This window comes from Anser brachyrhynchus (genome assembly GCF_964034855.1).
Source record: "Anser brachyrhynchus genome assembly, chromosome: 4".
NCBI lineage: Eukaryota > Metazoa > Chordata > Aves > Anseriformes > Anatidae > Anser > Anser brachyrhynchus.
In genome coordinates, this window is record NC_137698.1 from 11,204,706 (window position 1) to 11,226,030 (window position 21,325).

Genomic DNA, 21,325 nt, shown 5'->3' on the forward strand with positions numbered 1-21,325 from the left:
CTTGACAAACCCAGTGTTCTCAGCCTCTCCTCACAGGACATGCCTTCCAGCCCTTTTACCAGCTTTGTTGCCCTCCTCAGGGCACATTCAAGTACCTAACAACTTCTTTATATTGTGGAGCCCATAATTGCATACAATATTAAAGGTGAGGCCAGATCAATGCTAAATACAGTGAGATAATCAATTCTTTTGACCAGCTTGCCATGCTGTGTTTAATTCAACCCCTTCCATTATCAAATGGAAGCCTGCAATAGCTCATAAAATGGTCCCAACACAGGTTTTTGTATTCCAACAGTTTTTTTGCATATTTGTATATTGTAGATATATTTACTAAGATACTGGATATTCAAAGCATCCCTATGTAATAAGCATAGTGCAAACATGAGGAAAAGGGGACTGCCTAAGTGTTAGCACTGGATGGTTAAACAAAAAATCCTTAGTAACACAGGTGCCAATGTTAAATGATGAATGATCTTAGTTCAGTATTGTGTTGTCATTTTTAAGCAAGGCAAAAGGTAAAGTGAAAGGAATGGAAGTGAAGAAAGTTCCGTGACAACTGCAGTTACTCTAGTCAATGATAAGCAGTGTGGGAGAAAGCATGAATGCAACTATTTGATACTTTGACAAGCGGGCAGTGAAGGCTTGCATCACTGTTTAAGCTGAAGAAAAAAAAAGCTGGAGTGACCTTAGGCCATAAAAGTTGTTTAACTGGAAACACACATTTTTTTATCTAATACATTGGAATCATGGAAAAGATGCAAAGCCACAATCTGGAAAAATAAATTGTGCAGCTCTAATTGGACTGACACAAGTAGGCAAGGCTGCCTTGCCTGAGGCTAAAGAAGAATGCAGAACAGAAGGCAAACATACTTTTTTTTTTTTTCTTTTTACCTGCAAGGATGAAAACTCGTATCTCAATTTAAGAAATGAAAAACTTGAGAACTTGCAATGTTCAGACAACATTGAAATATGAGAAACTGGAGAAAAACCTGTGCCCAAGGGAAAGCCCAGAAAAATGGGGGCCTGCAGAACACAAAGGCCACTGATAATGTTTACCCACTGAGAGAGGAAAAAGCAGAAAAATTAGGTCCATTTGAGGCAGCACATATGCTGATAGGTAGGTGTGTACAACGGAGCAGTTGCAAAGACAGACAGATATTTTCTGTGTAATGCAGAGCCACAGAGACAAAAAGGCAGGTCAGTCAGAGCCAAATATAAGTGTACTGTCTCATTCTACTGCATGCATACAGCCACATTTCTATTCATTCTAGACAGAATGAAAATATGTTTGCAGCACAGAATAGCTCACATGTTGGTCACTGTGGTCTAAGAACTCCAATAGTCCTCTAAACTTCCTTTTTTTAAAACTTGTACAATGTACAGCTATTTTCATCCACATCTCCCTTCGGGACTATTTGGTTCTAATGACTGACTGTAATTTTAGTTGGCATTTCAAAATCTTTATCAGCACTTTCTTTCTTTCCTATTTTTTTTTTTTAAGCAGCAATTCCCAGATTTTGTTATTGCTTTGGTTTGTTTGTTTGTTTCATTTGTTCAGTTTTGTCTTTTATTACTGGTAAAGGTGATATCTTGGGTAGTCACATTTCCACATCAAACACTACTCTTAAAAGTGATGGTTTATTTTGTTGCTTACATTCACTTTAATTTCTACTGTTAATTCTAAGTATTCCAGCACATTAATTCTTTATTTTTTTTATCTGGTGATCTGTCCCGATGCTCTTAAAGAATTTACTCACACTGATTTGGGAGCTTGATCATAATTTTCAGTGTGGTTGTTCTAATTCTTTCTTACATTTCAACTTCCCAGATTTATGTTCTTTCCATTAGTCTTGCAGGTCTGCATATTTCAGGTCATTCAGGTCTTTTACCATGCTGTTTGCCTCCTTTCCATCCTTCCTTCCTTCTTTCTTTCTTGCCTTTCTATTTTATTTTTTCCAATCTTACACATTGGAAAAGAAAGGGAACTTAAATAGAGAATAGGGAGGATAGCCATAGCTAATTTGTCTCCATCTTATGTCTAAATATTTAAAGTTGTAACTGATGACTTAACATTTTAATGACCAGATTTTCTATAGAAATATGAACCTCTTTAAACTGCATCCGTATCAGCCATGCGCATTTGCAAATATTTTACTATCCTGCACGGGCTAATCAGCATCAAAGCGTTCCAAAAAATGTATCCTGAATTTCAGTTTTCACCTTTTGTGTAACCAGGTAATGCTGAAGTCCAAAACAATTTTTAGTGAAATATTGACATCTTGTGGCATAGATCAGTCACTGCAAGAATGACTGCTTCAAAACAATGTTTATTCTGATGAAAACACACATAATTAGTAATCTGAGCAGTTAATCTCATGCATCTGCTTCAGTTCATTATTTACATTGCTATAAGGTTGGCACATTTGCAGAGTTATTTTGAAATACTTTTTTTCATGATATTTGCATTGCTCTCATCGAGATTATTTACTTTCAAAACCTCGCAAGTGAATTAATGCCACTCTTTGGGGAGCTGGTGACCCTCTTTATAGGTTTGACACATGGAGTGGGAGATCCACCTATTTAAGCTTTTACCTATTGTACACTGCCGATCATACAAGAATACCATGCTGAGTGAATTCTTTAGGAGGAAGAACAATTTCTCAAATGTAATCTCTGTTTGTTTGTGGTGTTGGTTTTTTTGTTGCTGTTGTTTTGTTTTTTTCCTCATCTCCTGTAAAAATCTAGTATCCCCTCAGATCTTCTGGCTCCTGATTCCCTCTAGGCAGTCAGCAGAAGAATCCCGTGGTTTATGCCAACAAGAAAGAAAGCAAACAGAGTCTTGGAAGACTTTCTTCAGTTTGTGAGGAAAGGGTATTTGACAGGCTACAAAGCTTCTTCATCATAACATGACTTCTGGATGGTGCCAGAATACCAGCATCCACAGCTACTACTGCTTGGTGCCACAGAAGCAAACTGAATAGCAACGCTGCCCTCGTCAGGGAAACTGAGGGAATCTCACATGAACCTTTCTAATTTTCTTCCAAAAGTGAACCAAATGAATACAAATAGCTACAGAAGAGTGATTAATGATTTTCTAGGCACACAAGAAAGTTAGGTTAAGGTTTTTAATAACACTTGGTTTAGCAACTCCAATTCTTTACCTAGTATTTATTCTTCATTATGATCGTTCACTGGCAACAGGCTGCTACTGTGGTATTAAACATTAATTGCTTGTGACGAGTATTTTCAAGGGGCCTTTTTTCTCTTTAGCTTTGTATTATTATTATTATGAACATTTAATTTGTTCCATTTTTAATTCCTTTTCCTTTCAGGAATTTCTGCTATTCTTTTGCCTTCTGTGTTTTTATTTCCTTCCCCTTAAACGTCATTTTTTAAATATAAAATCTTTCATTTAGCATTTCTCTTAATATAGAAAGATGGTAGCTGCATTTATTGGGGGGGAAACAGGAAGAACTTTACTTTCGCTCATGAGGGTGCACAATAATCCTGACACTGAAGTTCTTGGTCTGTGACTGAAACAGTAATAAACACAAACAAATACTAGCAAATCTGTGGACAATCTTGCTAATGAAAGTTAAAACACACAACAAAAAATGTGGATTTCATACACAAAACATGAACAAAAAGAAAATAAAAACCATCCCATGTTCACTTTGCTTTTATGCAGTTGCTATAGTGTTGTCACTTCCCAGTTGCATCGTTAATACAGGACTAAATAGAATGAAGTTAATACATCAGTTCTTTCTAGTATTTAAATAAACACAAAGATCTGCCTAATAGCTTGGGCCTAATGACCCAAATAGTATTTAAAGGCTTGAGCCAGGGTTAACGAGTTTTTTAGGGCAGAAACTATGTCTGCATAATGCCCTGTATGCCTACATGCAAACATGAGCTTCAAATGTCACGGTGTTCTGGTTTTGAAAAATCAGATATTATTCAGTGATATTTGGATACGAACTTACTGAATAAACATGTTGTACCTACACACTTTAATAGCACAAATGATTTTTCTACTTTTTAGTCATTCTACATCTTTATTTCCATCCTGCATCTCTGTGTGTAATAATTCAGTGGATTTATTAAAAATGAAAACAGGTGGGTTTTTTTGATTTTGTTGACATAAATTTTGCTCTACGTTACTACCACATCTGACAAGCTGGCAGCAATCTAGAAAAGAGGGAGAAAGGCAGATGTATAAAATCTTCCCTTCTTAAAATGAATTTGCTTTCTGCTCTTTCATGTGAGCATTCCAGTGACTACTACTAAAGGACACTGGTACAACTGGAAAACCCGTTGTACCCTGGCCAGACATAGCATGAACACCTTCAGTACTGATGTAATTTTCTCCTGCCATCCAGAGCAGTGTTGAACATGAGCAAAGGTTTAGATGACTAATTTAGACGTGGGTGAGATTTACCATGACCAAAGACAAATTTCACATGCTTTTGAGAAAACCTCAAATCACATTTTCCTGACAGTTTTCCTAAGGAGAATTCATGCTAAATCATTTCATTGCCTAGGGACCTATTTTAAAATTACCAACCAGGAACCAGTATGGGTGAATCTGACACAGGAAGACAAGTTTAGCCTTCCTTGGCTTCTTGGGTGAGAGAGAGATAAGACGTTACCTTTAAAGGCAGAAAAGGTAGCACAGACACATAAATATTACCTAAGTAATTGTATTAATTGTTGAGTTTTCGTGTTAGTCTGCAAAACCACACCAAAAGAACGTGTTGTTTTGTAACAACATGCTTTGGAGATCTAATGTCAGTTTGTAACAATTAGTTTCACATCTTTGAAAAACTGCAAAAAATTTATCTTAGAAAAGGCAGTTGTGTTCACATCTGAGTCTTTTAGGAATGTGTTTGGTCCTAAACCATTACAACACAATTGCTATTAAGTGAACCTGAATAGGAAAAAGTCCATTTATTTATATATCTGTTTAACAGCACTGGGCAGGGCTAAGAAACTTAGAGCTTTTTACTTTCAGTAGTAAACACTATTCAAATATGAGTGCAAAATGAATACTTTTTTTTTTTTTTTACAGTTAGCATGTTGAATAAAATACTTGAAACTCATAATAGCTGTAAAACTTGTTCTGGTGATTTCCATAAACTGAAGAGTAGATACCATTGCTGCCGATGTTCAATCCTAGTATCTTCTTTTTCTCTCACTAGAGAGCATATATGCATATGTATAAATTACACTCATCTTAAAACGTTTACTCTCACTGGCTATAGGAAGGCACATACTTGTCAGTCAGTTACTGCTATTATTATTTCACCAGAAGAGGTTTCAGAAGTACTCTTCTCCACAGTGATCTGATCTGTCTTAGATTTCCCAGTCCTAGGCATTCTCAAGGGTTCTCAGAAGTGAACTTTTCCTCTCATCCTTAATTTGTGCTCAGTGTGAAAGCACTGAACCTTGCCACCAGCTTTCTATAATGAGTCTCCTCACCAACAACTTCCTCTCTACAAAACTTCTGGTCTGAATCTTGTAATCTCCCAGGCAAATCAACAAAGCATGACTTCAATCTCCTCACAGAAAATATACAAATCTTTTCACAATGTAACATTGTGGAAAAAAAAAATAGTTTTTATCTCTGCAGCCCAGCCTGGACCACATTTTGGAAGCCTGAGATGGCTTTTTTTTTTTTTTTTAATTACCATCCATTACTTGTGAAGTTGCTGTTTAGTGTAGTTATGCTTATCATGGAAAAAAAACAAACAAACAAACACATATATGAGAATAAACTCACCATGCTGTTCATTTTTGAAGAGGATGAGCTTGCTCTCTGCTTCCGTAGGCTGTTAAGCTCTTCTGAATTTCCATCCTTTGGTTTTATGATCAGCCGACTGCTTCCAGCAGTACCTTCTGAAGAGGATCTCAGTCGCTTCTCAATACATCTGCCATCTCGGTACGGACTGAAGCTATTGGCAAGATCAACTACAAATAGACAAGCAATCACCAATCATTACAGAGAATTATCCTCTACAAAAATTTTCTTAGGGAGAACAGCACTTTGCTTTAAATGTTTACCACTGAATAGCAATCGTAAAAATGTAAGAATAATTTCTTAGGTGTTCTGTAGAAAGCAGATCCTGTTTAGCTAGGTAAAAGTATGACCTGGGCCACCTGCTCACTGTTCAGCTCCTGCTGACTCGTGCGCTCAGCATGCTACAGCCCAGCCCACCGTTCTTTAACAAATCCAGTGGGACCTTTGCCGCTTTCCTTCCTTTCTCCCCTCATTCTTGGGACTCTTATGAACTTCTTCCCAGTAAAGCCCACCAGAGAAACTATCACTGATTCCATGGTGCAAAAACCCAGCCTGCCTTATCCTGTCCTAAGCCAAGCCCGTTTTTTTTAGGGCCTGCTCACAGTTTTGTTTCCAGCGCATAGCATCATGATGCATACAGGTTTTAGTTTCTCTTTGGCCTTCCCACATCAGCTCTGTATCTGTGCTCTCAAAACACAGCATGCAGGCTGCATCCCAGTCCCCAACACCTATTAAACAATAACACATTGGAAAAGAGGAGAAAATTACATTTTGAAGTATTAAGGAAAATTTAGAGATAAGGAAAAGAGAAACACATAATAGCATAATAGATGTAACATTAAAAGAAAAAAAAAAAACATTCTTTTGCCTTTTGCAAGAGAACATTTCCTCAATGGCTTTACAAAAAAGTTCATACCACTTAAAAATATATAAGCATATATTAAGAAATGTATGACATGACAAACCTTGTAATCTATCAATGAAATCTACTATGAGACCCACTATGGAAAAGAAAATATCTATTGCCAAAAAAAAATGCACAAAAATATTTTACATTTGCACCTGGTTTTAAATACTGTTATAGCAAAACCAAGTGTTCTGAGCAGTCTGTTGGCAAAAAATGTAACTACTTATGCTATACCTTTCTGAATACCACATAAATTTTCTATACTATATTCTCTTTTTCTATATTATCTTTTCATTTCATATGGCAGGATTTTATGCTTTTTTTTCAGTGATCCCTATGTATGCTTTCCCATTTTCTAATTTTAAATACATTCTTCACTACACAAGTTGAAAAAAAATGCATTTGGAATAGAACTATAAAATCATAATAATTAATCATCAACTTGAAATAGTGTAATATTAGCTCTAGTGTTTCTGCGAATACCAAGCCTACTTACAAAAAAATTCTCTGTTGCAGTTTCAACTCCAGCTACCTTACAGACATGCAGATTAAATACATAGCTGCTGGTGCATGAGTTTCAAACACACTGTGTATTTCTAAACATCACTCTGAGCTGCTCACTGGTCTGCTCTACAACTACTCCACTCTAGTAAATTAGATTTAAAAGTATGAACTCATTCACAGATGACCCAAAGTTGCAAAGACCACCCAACCGATGTGCTCTGGACAGATAATATATATAAATGGAAATATTTTTGTCCCAGTTGACTAATGTCCTGAGGCACAGTTTTCCTCTCATGAAAGATAATTTAGTGGATTAATTTGACTATATATAGCTATTTATGTACAAGATATCCAACTATTACTGTGCAGAGACAAATAACTCCAAAAGTAAGATTGCTTCTGATTGCTTATAGTCTACATGCCTACATCACCAAGCAAAAGGATGGGTATGAACTCATATGAATTTGCATTCATTCCTCTTCCAATACTAACAACATAAATACATTTTTATTAACTGTCACAAATCTCGCCCCACCAGATACAGCCTCAGGATTATTCAACAAAGCACTGGTCTTCAGGTTGGTTGAGAAAGCAAACTGGTGAAGCAAATGCCATCTGACAGGTGTCCTTCACTCAAAGGTTGGGTCTCTTTGATGAAAGATGAAGATCTGCATGTCTATAGATGCTAATTCAAACTGTATCCTTTCCACTTATTCTTGTTAATATTTCCAAACTCCTTTTTATAAGGTAAAGACACAGTGTGAAATTTATTTGGTAATTAACTCTCTCCATTTCATAGGTTATGTAATAAGAACTTACACAGTGCTATTTCAGATGGAAACAGCAATATATTCTTGTCCTCTGCCACAGTAACATTCCCTCCAAGGTGCTTTATAACATATCTGAGAGTCACAAACCCAGATCAATATAAGATAAAAGTATGTTATCTTTCATAACCAGACTAAAGGAAGTTTATTCTCTGGCAATCCTTCCTCCTCAAACAATCCAACTCTTTGGCCCAAGTCCAAAATAGGCATGCCTCAAAAATCCCATCTTTGGCTTTCAACAAGAGGTGAGAATCGATACTCTTTCTTAATTCATTTTCTATCACAAGGAAACAGCTACCAACAGCACTGATGGTTGTCATTAAACTGAAAAACATCAACTCAAAAAGTCAAAGCCTTTTGTTTTATTCCTTTTATAATTCTGAATTAAACATCATCTTGGAAGGAGAGTAAAATTCTTAACTTTTGATCTTCCTAGCTAGCACTGGCAACGCTACACAAACACTTCATGACCAAACAATTCTCACAAAAAAGGACAACAACAAAAAAGCATCCCCCAAACCATCAAACCTCACAATGAAAAAGTAGAATACTTACCTTTAGAATGGTTTGTTTCATATCCCTGTTGTGTTTTAAGGGACTGAGGTTCAGAACATTGAATAATCTTAGACTCCATTACAGGAACTGTTTCTCTTGTGTGCTTAGGTAGAGTGCCTTTATCTTGGTCCCCACTCAACCCCTGTGCCATTGGAGAGTGCATCACCGGTTCTTCTCTGTGCTGTAACCCAAAGGTTTCTAAATCTGTCTTTGCTGAGTTAATTTCTCCTATGTGCCTGGTATCTGTAATACATAGTTCATTGGCTTGCAATGATACTTTCATTTGATTAGCAGCTGAGGTTTTGAATAAGGTATTAGATTCAACACTACAAAAGCTTGTGCGACTCACAGGAGATACACCACCAGTAGACTGGCACGTACTTTCCACATAATCCATTTCCCTCACCGGAGCAGCAGCAGGATTAAAGAAGATCTGAGAGGTAGAGACATTGTGGCCAAAATCCTCTGCAAGCAGCACTCCATTGCCACTGCTGGGCAGAGCATCAACCTCCGAAACAGAATCCTCTGTCAAGGCTATGAAGTCGGAGGGGGTCTGGGCAGCCGTGAGGTCGGCCGAGAGCAGCGGGGACTGCAACGTGCTTCCCACGCACTCCGTCGTCTCAGCCGAGCAGGGAGAAGAGGACCTGGCAATCACCGGTTCACTTTCAACATACGATTTAATCTCCAGCACGCATCCAGACTGCTGCACAGAGGAAATGGATTGACTCTGCGGAACCGGTTTGGAAAACTTGTAGTGCGATGAGAAGGATTTAGGGAGAAGTTTACGTGTGGATTGTTTGACAGAGTATCGGCTTTGCTCCTCTGCAAAGCCAGAATCATCACCCTCATTTTTCCCAGAGCTTATACAATTTATAAAGACGTTCTTATTAGCTGAGGGCTCCTTTCCCTTTTCAAAATCATCTGTCAAAGACCTTGTTATCTTCTTGCTACGTGAGCTGCCAAAGCCAACTGAATGCTTTCCTCTACTTTTAATGTGTTCCTCCAGGCTCAGTTTTTGAAAAGTGCTGAGAGAGGACTGGGCACCATTTGAGATGTTAACATTTTGGCTGGTGGAGTCAGGCTTCTGTTCACTCGCCTTCTTGTTATGGAAGCTAATGGAAGGAGTCCGAAAAATACTCCGGCGCTTGCCTGTGCTCCCTGAGCTGGAGTTAGTGCTGGATGGGGAGGAGGTGTGGACACCCACGGCACTAGCAGAGGAAGGTGAGGAAGGAAGGGAGTCGTGTCTCCGGCTAATACTTCTCCTGAATATTGGCAACCGAGACACTAGAGTTGATCGTCTGGATCCTGAGTCCCCCATCAGGGCACGAAGCGTTTGCAATTCTTCGCAGCCAATACACTAATCTGGGTTGAGAAAAAGAGAGAGAAATGATTCAGCCTCAAAGTCTATTTGAACAAGCTTTAAGTCAGCCAAAACACCTCAGACGCCAATATCTATTTTCTGCATAGCTACAAGTTGTTGCATATATATATTGCTGAACATTTTTTTTTTAGATTTTCAAAGTGATGTTTGATCTGTATCTCCAAAATCCTAGCAATTGAGCAAAGACATGGCTCAAAACATTTTACACGTGACATATATAATCTTATACATAATGCAATGTACATCATACTGGGTAACAGTATATATCTACATGATATACAAACATTTCACCCAAAAGTCCTTTGTTTCTGTAAGTTCTGGGGACAAGTCTTATAAACTGTAAGCTTTCACAGAAGAGACTATTGATTTTTCACGACCTGAGTAAAGTAAAACATTATTTTGGCTTCCTAAATACTCATTTTTGCAACAAACTACAGGATTTAAAGTTTCCAATCTTCACGTTCAGTTGGATTTTTAATTCCTTTATATTCTCCTACTAAAGACAGTACGCATTATCTTACAGCAGACAAAATGCTAGTGTTGCAGTCAAGCTAAAATATGCACCAACACACATTCTTCCTAGAGAACTTTAAGTTCTTGGAATTTACTGTCAAAATATGCGATCATGTTTCTAGATTTGAATTTGAAGCTTTCCTTTTAACAGTTCTGTGAAATCCTTCTTAAAGCCTATTTTTCTTGCTTATAATTAGATGTTTTTGCACTTTTTTTGAAATTAGTGAAATGTGTTTCATACACAGACATTTGGCAAATTTTAAGCAATAAAAACATTATCAGCACAGCAGATACACTAGAAGAAAATTAATCTTTTAGAAATATATATCAGTTCCATCTCCTTTTTGTTCTTGTTATAATAAAACTACTGTAGTGAGAGACAGGACCATGGAGACAGCAATAAAACCAGGTGACGTATGATCAGAAGAACAAGAGGTATAATGACTAAGCAAAACTTCCTCAGCAGCAAGTATTCAGCACATAGGAATAAAATCAGGTCATTTATCTAAACAATATTTGTATGCCAAGCACAAAATCAAATTCATTCATCTAATGAGCAATTTAATATGCTTTACGTGGCTATAATAAATACCTATGAACAGTATATATATTTATACAGTGTGTATTATATATGTACACACACACAGGTATGTATATTCAAATGGATACTGAGTATTTAAGGAATAATGAAACTGCATACATGTCATATTATTGGAAAATAAAGAGTAAAGAGTAAGTTCAGAGATTATTTGTGACTAGACATTGAACTGCAGTTTCTGCTTTGATTTTTTTTCTTTGAAAGCAAGCATAGCTCCAATCTGGACATGCACTGCCAAGCAGCCACAGTATAAGGAGTCAAAAGCATCAGGAATCAATAAGCAATTTTGTCGTTTATGAAAGGAGGCACAGCTTGAAAACAGTCACTAATTTCTAGAACTCACTGGGGATTTTTGATGACAAGCTAAAACCTGAGCTGTATGATGCTGAGGTCTTGCAATTGAAACACAAATTTGAATTTCAGTCTTACTGGGACAGAACTGATGGTACAAGAACAGACACAGATTATCAAAACAGCTTTGTATCCACTAAACAGACTGATGCAAGGCCAGTTGTTGTATTTCACTGATACGCAAAGTCAACAACAAGAGCAAGAGTGCAGCCAACAGTAGAGAAGAGCCAAGGCCCTGCAAACTTGCACAGGAGCTTATGTTATACTAAATTGTTCATCTACCACGACTCAACCCACTGAAAACGTGTGTCAGAAAGCCACATGCTCAGAAAGCCACCCTCCCTCTCCCTCCAAACAAATCTATCCCAGTTGTTTAACCACTGGTATATCATGGGGTTTTTTTGGTTCACAGATATGTGCAGATATGCACATATGCACCACGCAAGCATATTCATTCACTGATTGTGAAGGCTCTTCCTTGTATTTTAATCAGACATAACTACTGAAAAAGAGATTTTAGAATGCAGTTTTACAGCTTCAGTAGATAAGAAAATATTTTTTAAAAATATATTAAATTGCTATAGACTTTTTTATGCTCAGACAAAACATTATTCGCTCCCATTGTTCACTCTCATGCCCACATCTTAAGTGTCACTTCACTGTAGAACAAGCTATTCTATTCTATAATTAAGGAATTATTTGAACTAAAAACAGAAGTAAGTGGAAAACTGAGCAAAAAGCACAAAACTGTAATTCCAATGGAAATAAGAAGTCTGTGTCTAAAGAATAATAGAGATTATTCCTATCAACTGACCCATGGTACCATACAGGTAGTAACAGTTTTTAATAGAATACGTTCCCTGTAAAAACAAATAGCATAAATGGCATTTGTTCATTCATTCTTCCTTACTTCTTGAAGGAAGAACAAGCTGTCAACTCTTCTATTGTCTAAGCAGCAGAAATCCTCACACAAAATATAAGTTCATTATAATAAAATATAAGCTCATTACAAGAATGCATAAGCTCATTATAATGAAGTATAAGTCCATTATAACATATATCATTCTTTCTAAGTATACAAAAGCTATCAGAGGACATTTCTGAAAACAAACACATCCACATACGTGTACATGTATATATGAATGCTTATTTGCATGTACAGGACAGTGTTAAGTGACAAAGCTTGGCACTGAGTTAAAATGACAATCCTACTTGAAATACAGGAAAAAATAATACTATTTTAATATATCGATACCCTCAGACATTAATGAAATAAGATTTTTTTTTTTTTAATTACAGGGGGCTTATAAACTGCCATCCATGTCCTAACATTTTCAAAACAGGAGGTGTTTCCATTCAGTCTTCATATTTAAAATACTGTGTTTACCACTTCATAGCTGTAACCCTTACTGAGTGAAATTCAGTTCAGCTACATTCTTATTCTCTGCACAGCTGCATACTCAGTCTCTACTAAACCTCTAATTTTCTATATCCAACATTCCCATCCCGACCAACATAAATCTTAAAAGCCACGATAAAGGAAAAATAAAACAGCAAAGAAACACACCTTTTCAAGGTCATTATGTCATTCCAGACTAATCTTTCAACCAAAGTGGACTTTTCTACAACAATCACAGCAATTCTGATCCTGCACGTTCAATCTACGATCTACCACAAAACTCTGTTTACCTTAAAGGAACTGGAACCTTGTTAGAATACTAGCACAAAGTCAAACAGACAAGAAGGACCCTGCAAAAAAAGACAGACAGAGAGACTCTCTAGGATGACTTTCAGTTATGTCAGGCTCCTCGTTTAAGACAAAATGTATTTTGCACCATTGTAACATCATGTGAATAGCCAAAATACTCCGTGGTATTCTATTCTATATGGAAGTCAAAATCCAACTACTCGAGTTACCATGAATCAAACCAGCCAGAATAAAAAATATATACTTTTTGCCTTCATTTTGAAATTATTGTTCATTTTTTAAAAATTATTTATATTCCAAATGATGCATGTATCTTGCAAAAAAAATAAATTAATTAAAATGCATTAGGATTTTTTCTAATCATGTATTTCTTTGCTAATACAAATAACTTACACAGTAAATACATAAACCACTACTTTTAAAATATATTTTAATTCTAAAACCCAAATAATACGGAAACTGCTGCAGTAGATAAAAGTTCAAATTTTGCTTTTTATGGGATGGCTTTTTGATGAGCAATTTTGCATATGGTATCACACAAGACAAAGTATGATACACTGAAATAAATTAAGTAAACAATTTTAAAACACTTAGTTGAAGCCAGAGCAATGGTGGGTTATTTCAGGATCTGCTTTTCCTCAAACACTTGGCTACAGCTCCAAATTCCCATGCTCCCATGTTGAAACCAACACAAATGAGAAACAGGCAAAATGTGAGGCAAAGTGCAAACAAGACATTTTCCTTCATATTAGCAATTTCAGAAGTTGATCAAACGGCACCAAGATATTGCAGAAATGTGAATCAAACAACAATAAATAAATAAAATAAGGAGGAATCATCCAACCACACAATATTAGAAGATGTATGAGTATAAAATATGTAAACGAACAGGGTAAGAATTTTACAACATGTTCTGTACTTCATATATTATTGCACCTTGCCAAAATAAACAATTTGGTCAACTTTCAGACAGTAAAAGTGGGGAAAAAATTATTAAAAGGGGTAAAATTATCAAAATATTACAAAATGTCTCTAGGGAAATCTATTCCATCAATCCACCAGCTGAAAAATAAAAAACATTTTGAACCTTCTGCGAAGGGTTGTTCACAAAGCTGTGCCAAAGCACACGATGCGTTCAATAGCGTGCAGCTCTGCCTGGGGATTTTGAATTCCAGTAGATGGAGCAGTGGATCTACTCTTACATTGACTGCAAATGTGAGAAAGCATTAGTCAGTGCTTTTTGCATTTTCCGTGGCCTTTGAGACAAATTTAAGACTTGAAATTATTTGAGAATTTTACCATTACCATAAATACATGTCCACACAGAAAGCTAGTAGATGCTTATTCAACAAGTAACTGTGATGTGTAGGCCTATACAAACGCTCCCTTTATAAAATACTACCTCTCAACACTTTCTATATGAATCTTTCCTACAGATGTTCTCCTTAAAGATACACCTCCTAGAAACATCAAACAATATCCTCCAAACAAAGGAGAAAACTGTCTAATTCTAAATTGGAAGCTAACATAACAAATAACTGAAAGGCCCCAACCTTCGATCAAATCCAGAACAGAACTACTCTTCTGCTTCCTACCTCCCTGCTCCACAGCAGTGTGATTTTTAAGCTGAGCTCACAGTTAGAAGAGGGAGAGGATACTTTCATTTTTTAATGCTGTGAATCAGGAATCTTCTAGTATAGGAAACACATAGGACTATCATGTGGATACTATAAACTGCAAACGTGCTCAATCCTCACAAGCTACCACAGGGTAGGATGCAGGGGCCACACCACAGAGAAGTAAGTCTGCAGGGACTACTTGGCTCCAGACTTGCACAGAGCAGACATTTACCCCAGGGTAATACAGATACCTGAAATAACTCCCAGATAAACAAATACATGCAAAATGAATATATTTAATTAGTGGTGAGTCAACAGAAGTCCATTGCAAAGTCCTGTTCTTGAACCCAACAGGTAACATCACAGCCTGTGACTCCCACGCAAATCAAGAAACTCCACATTTGGATCCTTAGCAGCTAAGCATTACTGCCTTCAAAACTATTCCAATTTTACCAATTTTATTCCAGTATTACTTGTTTCTCTAGCACATTTGAGACACTTTTTTTTTTTTTTTAATTTGCATAGCTTCCAGAAGTCAGAGTTATAACATGTACCCAAGGTGAATATAAGAGCCTAAGAAAGCCATTAAAATATTGTTTTACATTTAAAAAAAAGCAAACTCCTATATATAAACCTCTAGAACTTTAATCGTCATCAGGGATAATGCAACTGGATTAAAATGGCCTCATTGAAAATACTAGCAGAGACAAAAGCCTTTACAACAGAATACATTCGCAAGCTAAGAAAGGTTGGACTGTTGATATTGAAGCAATTTGTTTTTGCAAATGAAATGAATGCTATTCCTTCTAACACGTAACAGCTCCATTTGCTTTTCTAAATAACACTTTCTCCTCTTCTTTCTTTGTGCATGTAACCCTTGTAGCATGTCACTGAGCTCAGTCATTTATTTTGCAGAACAGTGGCCACAGCTGTATTCTCTGTATGTGATTTTATAAGCTACAATGCTGTTTGCGCGTTCTTAAAGTTTGATTTTTCCTCAACAGTTATTTATAAGCAAAGAAAGACTACCCAACATAAGGGGCTGAACCTCCGGAAAACTGCACGCACATAGAACCCAACACACTTTTTCCTCTCTGTGTTGAAAGCTGATTGGGCAAAACAGCTTTTATGTATCTGGGGAAAAAAAAAAAAAAAAAGTAAAAAAGGTAAAAATAAAAAAAAAAGACCACAGAATACAAGCACTGAGAAGGCAAGAAATGGTATTTCCTTCAGGTGTACGTGTCCTGGAGTCCACACCTAGTTTTTCAAATGTTCTGGTGCTTTCAGGAAACAAGAGAGGAAGGAGTCAGATGAATTTTCAAGAAATAAAACTGCACACACACCAACACCCCCTCTCCAGTTCTGACCGGTCAATTGCCAAATGAAGACAGATATTTTATAAATCCATAACTGCTATTCCCAGTACTTTGATTAAATCAGAACTGTAACAAACATTCAAAGAGGAAAACTAGAGATAAATTATCTGTATCATCTTTTGACTTTAAATTAGCCAGGAAGCAAATGTTAGCACGAGGTAAGTACGAGGTGACTAATTCTTTTATTCATTATCACTAGGTATGTAAATTCATCCACTTATATCAGGTGAACTTGTGGGTTTACTAAAAGAGAAGCAGGGAAACTGATCTCCAGAAACTTGGAGGCCGCAGTTCTTCCCTTCTTAAATTTAAAATGTCCACTAACTCAAATGCCTCTGTAGCATATGGAAGGGTATTTCAAAGAACTTCACTGTACTACATGAAATACTGGGACATCAATGAAACAATCTTACAGGTACTCTTTACACACAACCAACAAGCAGTTACTCTTCACTAAGGCCTGGTATCATCTACTAGCAAAAAGTTCACTGTATGAGAAAGAAAAACAACGTTTTTTCACCTGTCCCACAATAAGACACAAATAGGTCAGAAATGGGGCAAGGATCATGCCACAGTGAGGTAGGAGCCATACTTGTGTGACTATTTTTTGGTGGGTTTGTCTGGAATAGAGCAGAAACTGCATTTCTCACCCTCATTTGTTATCTGGATTCTGGAGATGTGTACAATGCATTTCTTACAAGTATCTGCTACTCAAAATTATTTATGTAGCTTAATTAGAAACAGTTACAACTGTAAATAACCTGGTCTAAATCTCAAAGACAGTTTATTCTTGCTTTGTGATTCAAATGTCGTGCCACCCACTCCTCTGACTACTATTTCTAAAAGTGTTCAAATGCAAGTGAATTATTCACCTGTAACAAGTGAAGTGGCCTTGACTTGCATAGGTCCCTGAGTGCAAATGGAAATTGAACCATACCTAAACACATCGGCTAATGCTGAGACACCTTTACTGGGCACAGAAACGGCAGTCTGGTAATCAGACAGGATTCAACAGCACTAAATGACATCCTTCTTCCCTCCTCCCCTACACCCATGATGCCGACGGCAGTATTTTTATGACGCTTAGAAGTAACAGAGAATCTTGTGCAACGAAGACTTGAAGAAAAATAAGTGTATTTGGACTTCCCACTAAGTACTAGCATTTAGCCATAAACACAGGATGTGTTCCTTTATAGATGGTGATTTGATTTCAAGCCCCATAGGTTAAGCCCCGTTATTAACCTGTGTATACACAACACCCTGCTCCTCACTACGTGCAGTCTTTCCTTACTTTTATGCATGCCGAAACAATTAAAACTATCTAAAAAGGAAAAGCAACCAAGAAAGCATCAAGGATCTTCTTGTTCCTTCGTGCAGGAAAACCAGGTGTAACGTGCCCCCGAGAGCACTGACTAGTTCATATACTGGCAAACAGCAGAGCTATCATTTCACTCGGCCCGCAACATTAAAAGCGGGAGAGACTCCTTGCCAGCTCCTCGCTCTGCAATTGAAGTGGAACAGATCACTGCTGCACAAGCGAGCTGGTATTCTCACAAGGAAAATAGGGGAAATAACACGGCCCTAGCTCTATACCTACACTGCACTGTTCACGGCATAAAATCCGTTAGTAGCATGAAGCAAAGTGCCAATACTGGCTACAGCTCCCAGAGGCATTTGAAGGACCTCTATCTGCTCCCCCATGAAACAAAATATTCTGCTGGCTCACAAGACACCGTCAGTGTCTTCAAAGCACAATCTGGTTGATTTGCACAGCCACTAGTGATTTCAAGTTCTGTTTTAATGTGTTCCTTCCAAAATCTCTCTCAATATATTACAAATTCATCTCCCTTGCCACCTTCAAGCAACCATCTCACAACTGCCTTAGCTCTCTGTGGACCCATTAGGATCAAGTGTATTTTGTCCGTATTCTCTCTTGTCTACTCCTCTTATCTTCCAGAATCACAACTTCATTGTCATCAGCAAATATCATAAGCATTTTTTATGCTTAAGCTTCCTGTATTTTTTCTAGTCTAGCTATTTGCAGTCTCAAGAGCTGCCTGCTTCTGCTGTGTATATGGCAACCATAGTGACAACAAGAGCTATGGTCATTTATTACCTCTGTCACTGGGTGAATGTGTGACCTTAACTGCATTAAAAAGAAACAAATCCTCATCTGCTGTAAATTCATGGGGCTACGCTGAAGTGAATCATGCTGATTTAAACCATTCGGCCTCTCCTCCTTATAAGCCTTGGTCACCCCACCGCTAATATTTCTTTAACTCTTGCAAAAGCAATCCTTGGACATGTATGATATAATCACCTGTAGTACACAGATTCCTAATTTAACTGAATCAAAGCAGGGTTTTGTTTGTGTCTTTCTTTTTCATGTTGACAAAGTGCGAAAACCCTTTTATACCTTAATGGGCTATAATGAAAATCGACAAATCCCTTACAAATTCATTGTGCAGTTCTGAAGACTCATATATATGTGCTCCATTCCCACTTTTCCCTAAGTGTCTGTTAAAACCAATACTAAGACAGAAGGATCCGTAGCTCACCTTACATCCTTACAGGAAAAAGGACTGGGTGATAAGAACTTTGCCAGGAGGTCCAGATAAATAGAAGGATTTAAAAAATAAAAATAAATCAATGTAGTTAATAGTATTCATAAAAGCAAATCATTACAGCTTTGCCTAACATGATGCAGACTAATTTATAGATCAGTCTTTGATTAACAATAAGGTAATTGTAGTACATCACTGCAGCAGCTGTTGACTATGTTACCATGAAATAATATATCATTAACAGCAACAGGAGAGAAAATGCTCTTTTCCAAATTCCCCTAAATTCAACAGAAGAGAACAATAATTCCCATGCTGTCCCTTGTAAGAAGATGAATTGAAAATCCTCAGACAATCCTCAGAAAATCCACAGCTTGATGACTTCTAGTGAAAGAAACTGCACAATTCCTGCTCCCTGCAGGCTTTCCCAGACATAAGATGTGCGCCTCACGGGGCTGAATATTAAATACATTAATAACTTCCACTTCCAATATTGTGTAATTTTAGCTGCAACCTAATTGCTTTGGTTTCTTTATATGTTAATGTACTCCACTGGACATCACTTTTGTAAAAAGAATACGTTTTTATAAATAAATCACACTATATTTAAAAATAAATCGTATTTATCATGACGACTACATGACTATGAAGACTTCCATGAATCTTAGCAAAGACTAAGGGAATTCCACTTTTGATTTATTGATAATAATAATATATTAGATGTATTAGACTCATTTTACTAATAAAAACAATAAAAGAAAGGAAAACTCCAGATGAAAATTCTCACTATTATTAAATATATTCATATTCTCTAATTTTGACTGAGTTGTTAATCAGTTGTTTTAAGTTGAAAACACAATGGACCACATTTCTATGGCAGTGAGTCTCTTTAAGGACTATTCAGTGATCTTCTCTGTGAGCAGGGGCCCTGTGGAAACTCATCCTTCCCATCTAAAATGAGAATCATACTGAACTATCACACAGGCATTTTAGTTTCGTCCTGTAAAAGCAAATTGAGACAGCTATATGAAAGGCTGTAGTAAAGTCTTGTAGCGTTATCAGAGAATTGTGAAACACTATACCAGAAACAATCTTTAATAAAGTTATTCAAACCAACATAACACCTTACAAACTCACAACAATTCTAGTAGTTAGCACTGTATGAAATGAAAGAGAAGTGACCTACCCACAACTACTGTCAAAACAAGATCTAGCGTTCAGGTTAGCATTGTATCGAGATAAGGTGAAGGAGATGAGATGTGGTGAAGAACAACCCTTACGGAAGAATAACACGTACGGGGAAATACTGCTTATAGCAAGGGAGATTGTTTCCAGAAAAGGGAAGCTGTATGGAGGCTCCTATGAACAAATGACAGTTTAGTTTCATTCAGATTGCTTGAGTATCAAAAAAGTGAATAAGGTAGGCTCCAAATGGGTAAAACCAGTTTAGGTGTTCAATTAATAATCTTTTACAATTGCCTTTTGTTCTAAAGCTTATTGCCTCACAATATTGTCTCTCTCAATTGAGATCTGTTATCTGAACCTCCTCCCACCACCACTTTTTAACGTTTTTGAACAATCATCCCCAAAATTGATCAGATCCTGAGACAGATAACTGTTAAGGTAACACTTTTACTGTATGTTCCTGGATGTCTCTGCTGTGCTTTGTCATCTTCAACCAAAATAAAGCTGTACAGTTTGAAAACATCTATCATCAGACTCCATCATAAATAATGTCTTCTAAGTTAAGATCATTTACTTCCCGCTAGCATCAAATGTAACTCTCAAAGCTAGCACAATCTTCTGACCAATCAGGTATACTTGTGATGGCATTTTCATAAAAGCAGAAGTTTCAATTCAGTCCTGCTAGCCTAATCAAAAATTTAACTTCTTACCAGGGAATTGGACAGGAAGACAAAGAGCAGAGGTGACTACACAAGGGCTACAAGTCTGGCAGGAAGACCAACACCTGTTTCTTTACAGCATGTCCCTTCACATCTTAAAAGTACAGATCTGTAACCTGCATTTCCTCTAAAACCACTTTCAACATACAAGAAGTTTGAACTGAGCCCAAAGGCTGGTGAGCAAAGAAAGAAATAATGACAGAAGTCATCTCCCATGTCAAGTTCAAGTGGGCTATGGGATTGGGGACCTACCTCAAGGCTAGGGAATACAGAGAATGGGGAAGATAGCACCAACGGGACAGATGCCCAGTGAAATACAGGACTGCTCGGAAACTCAAGGAAGAAATTCAACTCTTCTCTCAAGCTATAGAGAGCGTAAATGGATAAAAGGGACAATTAAGAGAAAAAGCAGATGGAAAATACAAGAAAAGTGAATAGAAGATATAAAGATAGAAGAAATAAAAATTTGGTGATAAACAAAGAACAGGAAGAGTCCCCAGGCCATCCTGACTTTTTTTTTCTCAATTCCACAGAAAGATATCATGTAGAACTGTTTACTTATACTTATTGCTTAACAGCAGTACCTCAGAGCCAGTCAAATCCAATGGTACTAACAAAAAGGACCTTCTGCACAAGTGTGTACACTGTTTTATCCTTGCACTAGCTCACAGATGCTAACCAATTCAGCAAAGCACTTAAGCACATGCTTGACTTTAAGAACAAT

The 21,325-nt window shown here is 37.0% G+C and overlaps 1 protein-coding gene across 10 annotated transcripts in view; it reads right to left on the reverse strand.

Moving 5' to 3' along the window:
* The window catches only part of CCSER1 (coiled-coil serine rich protein 1), a 735,108-nt gene that overhangs the window by 591,286 nt on the left and 122,497 nt on the right, over positions 1 to 21,325 (reverse strand). For all 10 annotated transcript variants that reach the window (XR_013950287.1, XR_013950288.1, XM_080589527.1 and 7 more), the window contains 2 exons: positions 8,591 to 9,952; positions 5,780 to 5,967 (listed from right to left, as the gene is read on the reverse strand). Coding sequence is in view for 8 of the 10 variants with exons in the window: in XM_080589527.1 (XP_080445653.1) it covers positions 5,780 to 5,967; positions 8,591 to 9,908 (1,506 nt within the window). In the remaining 2 variants the exon portion in view is untranslated. The remainder of the gene's footprint in view (positions 1 to 5,779; positions 5,968 to 8,590; positions 9,953 to 21,325) is intronic.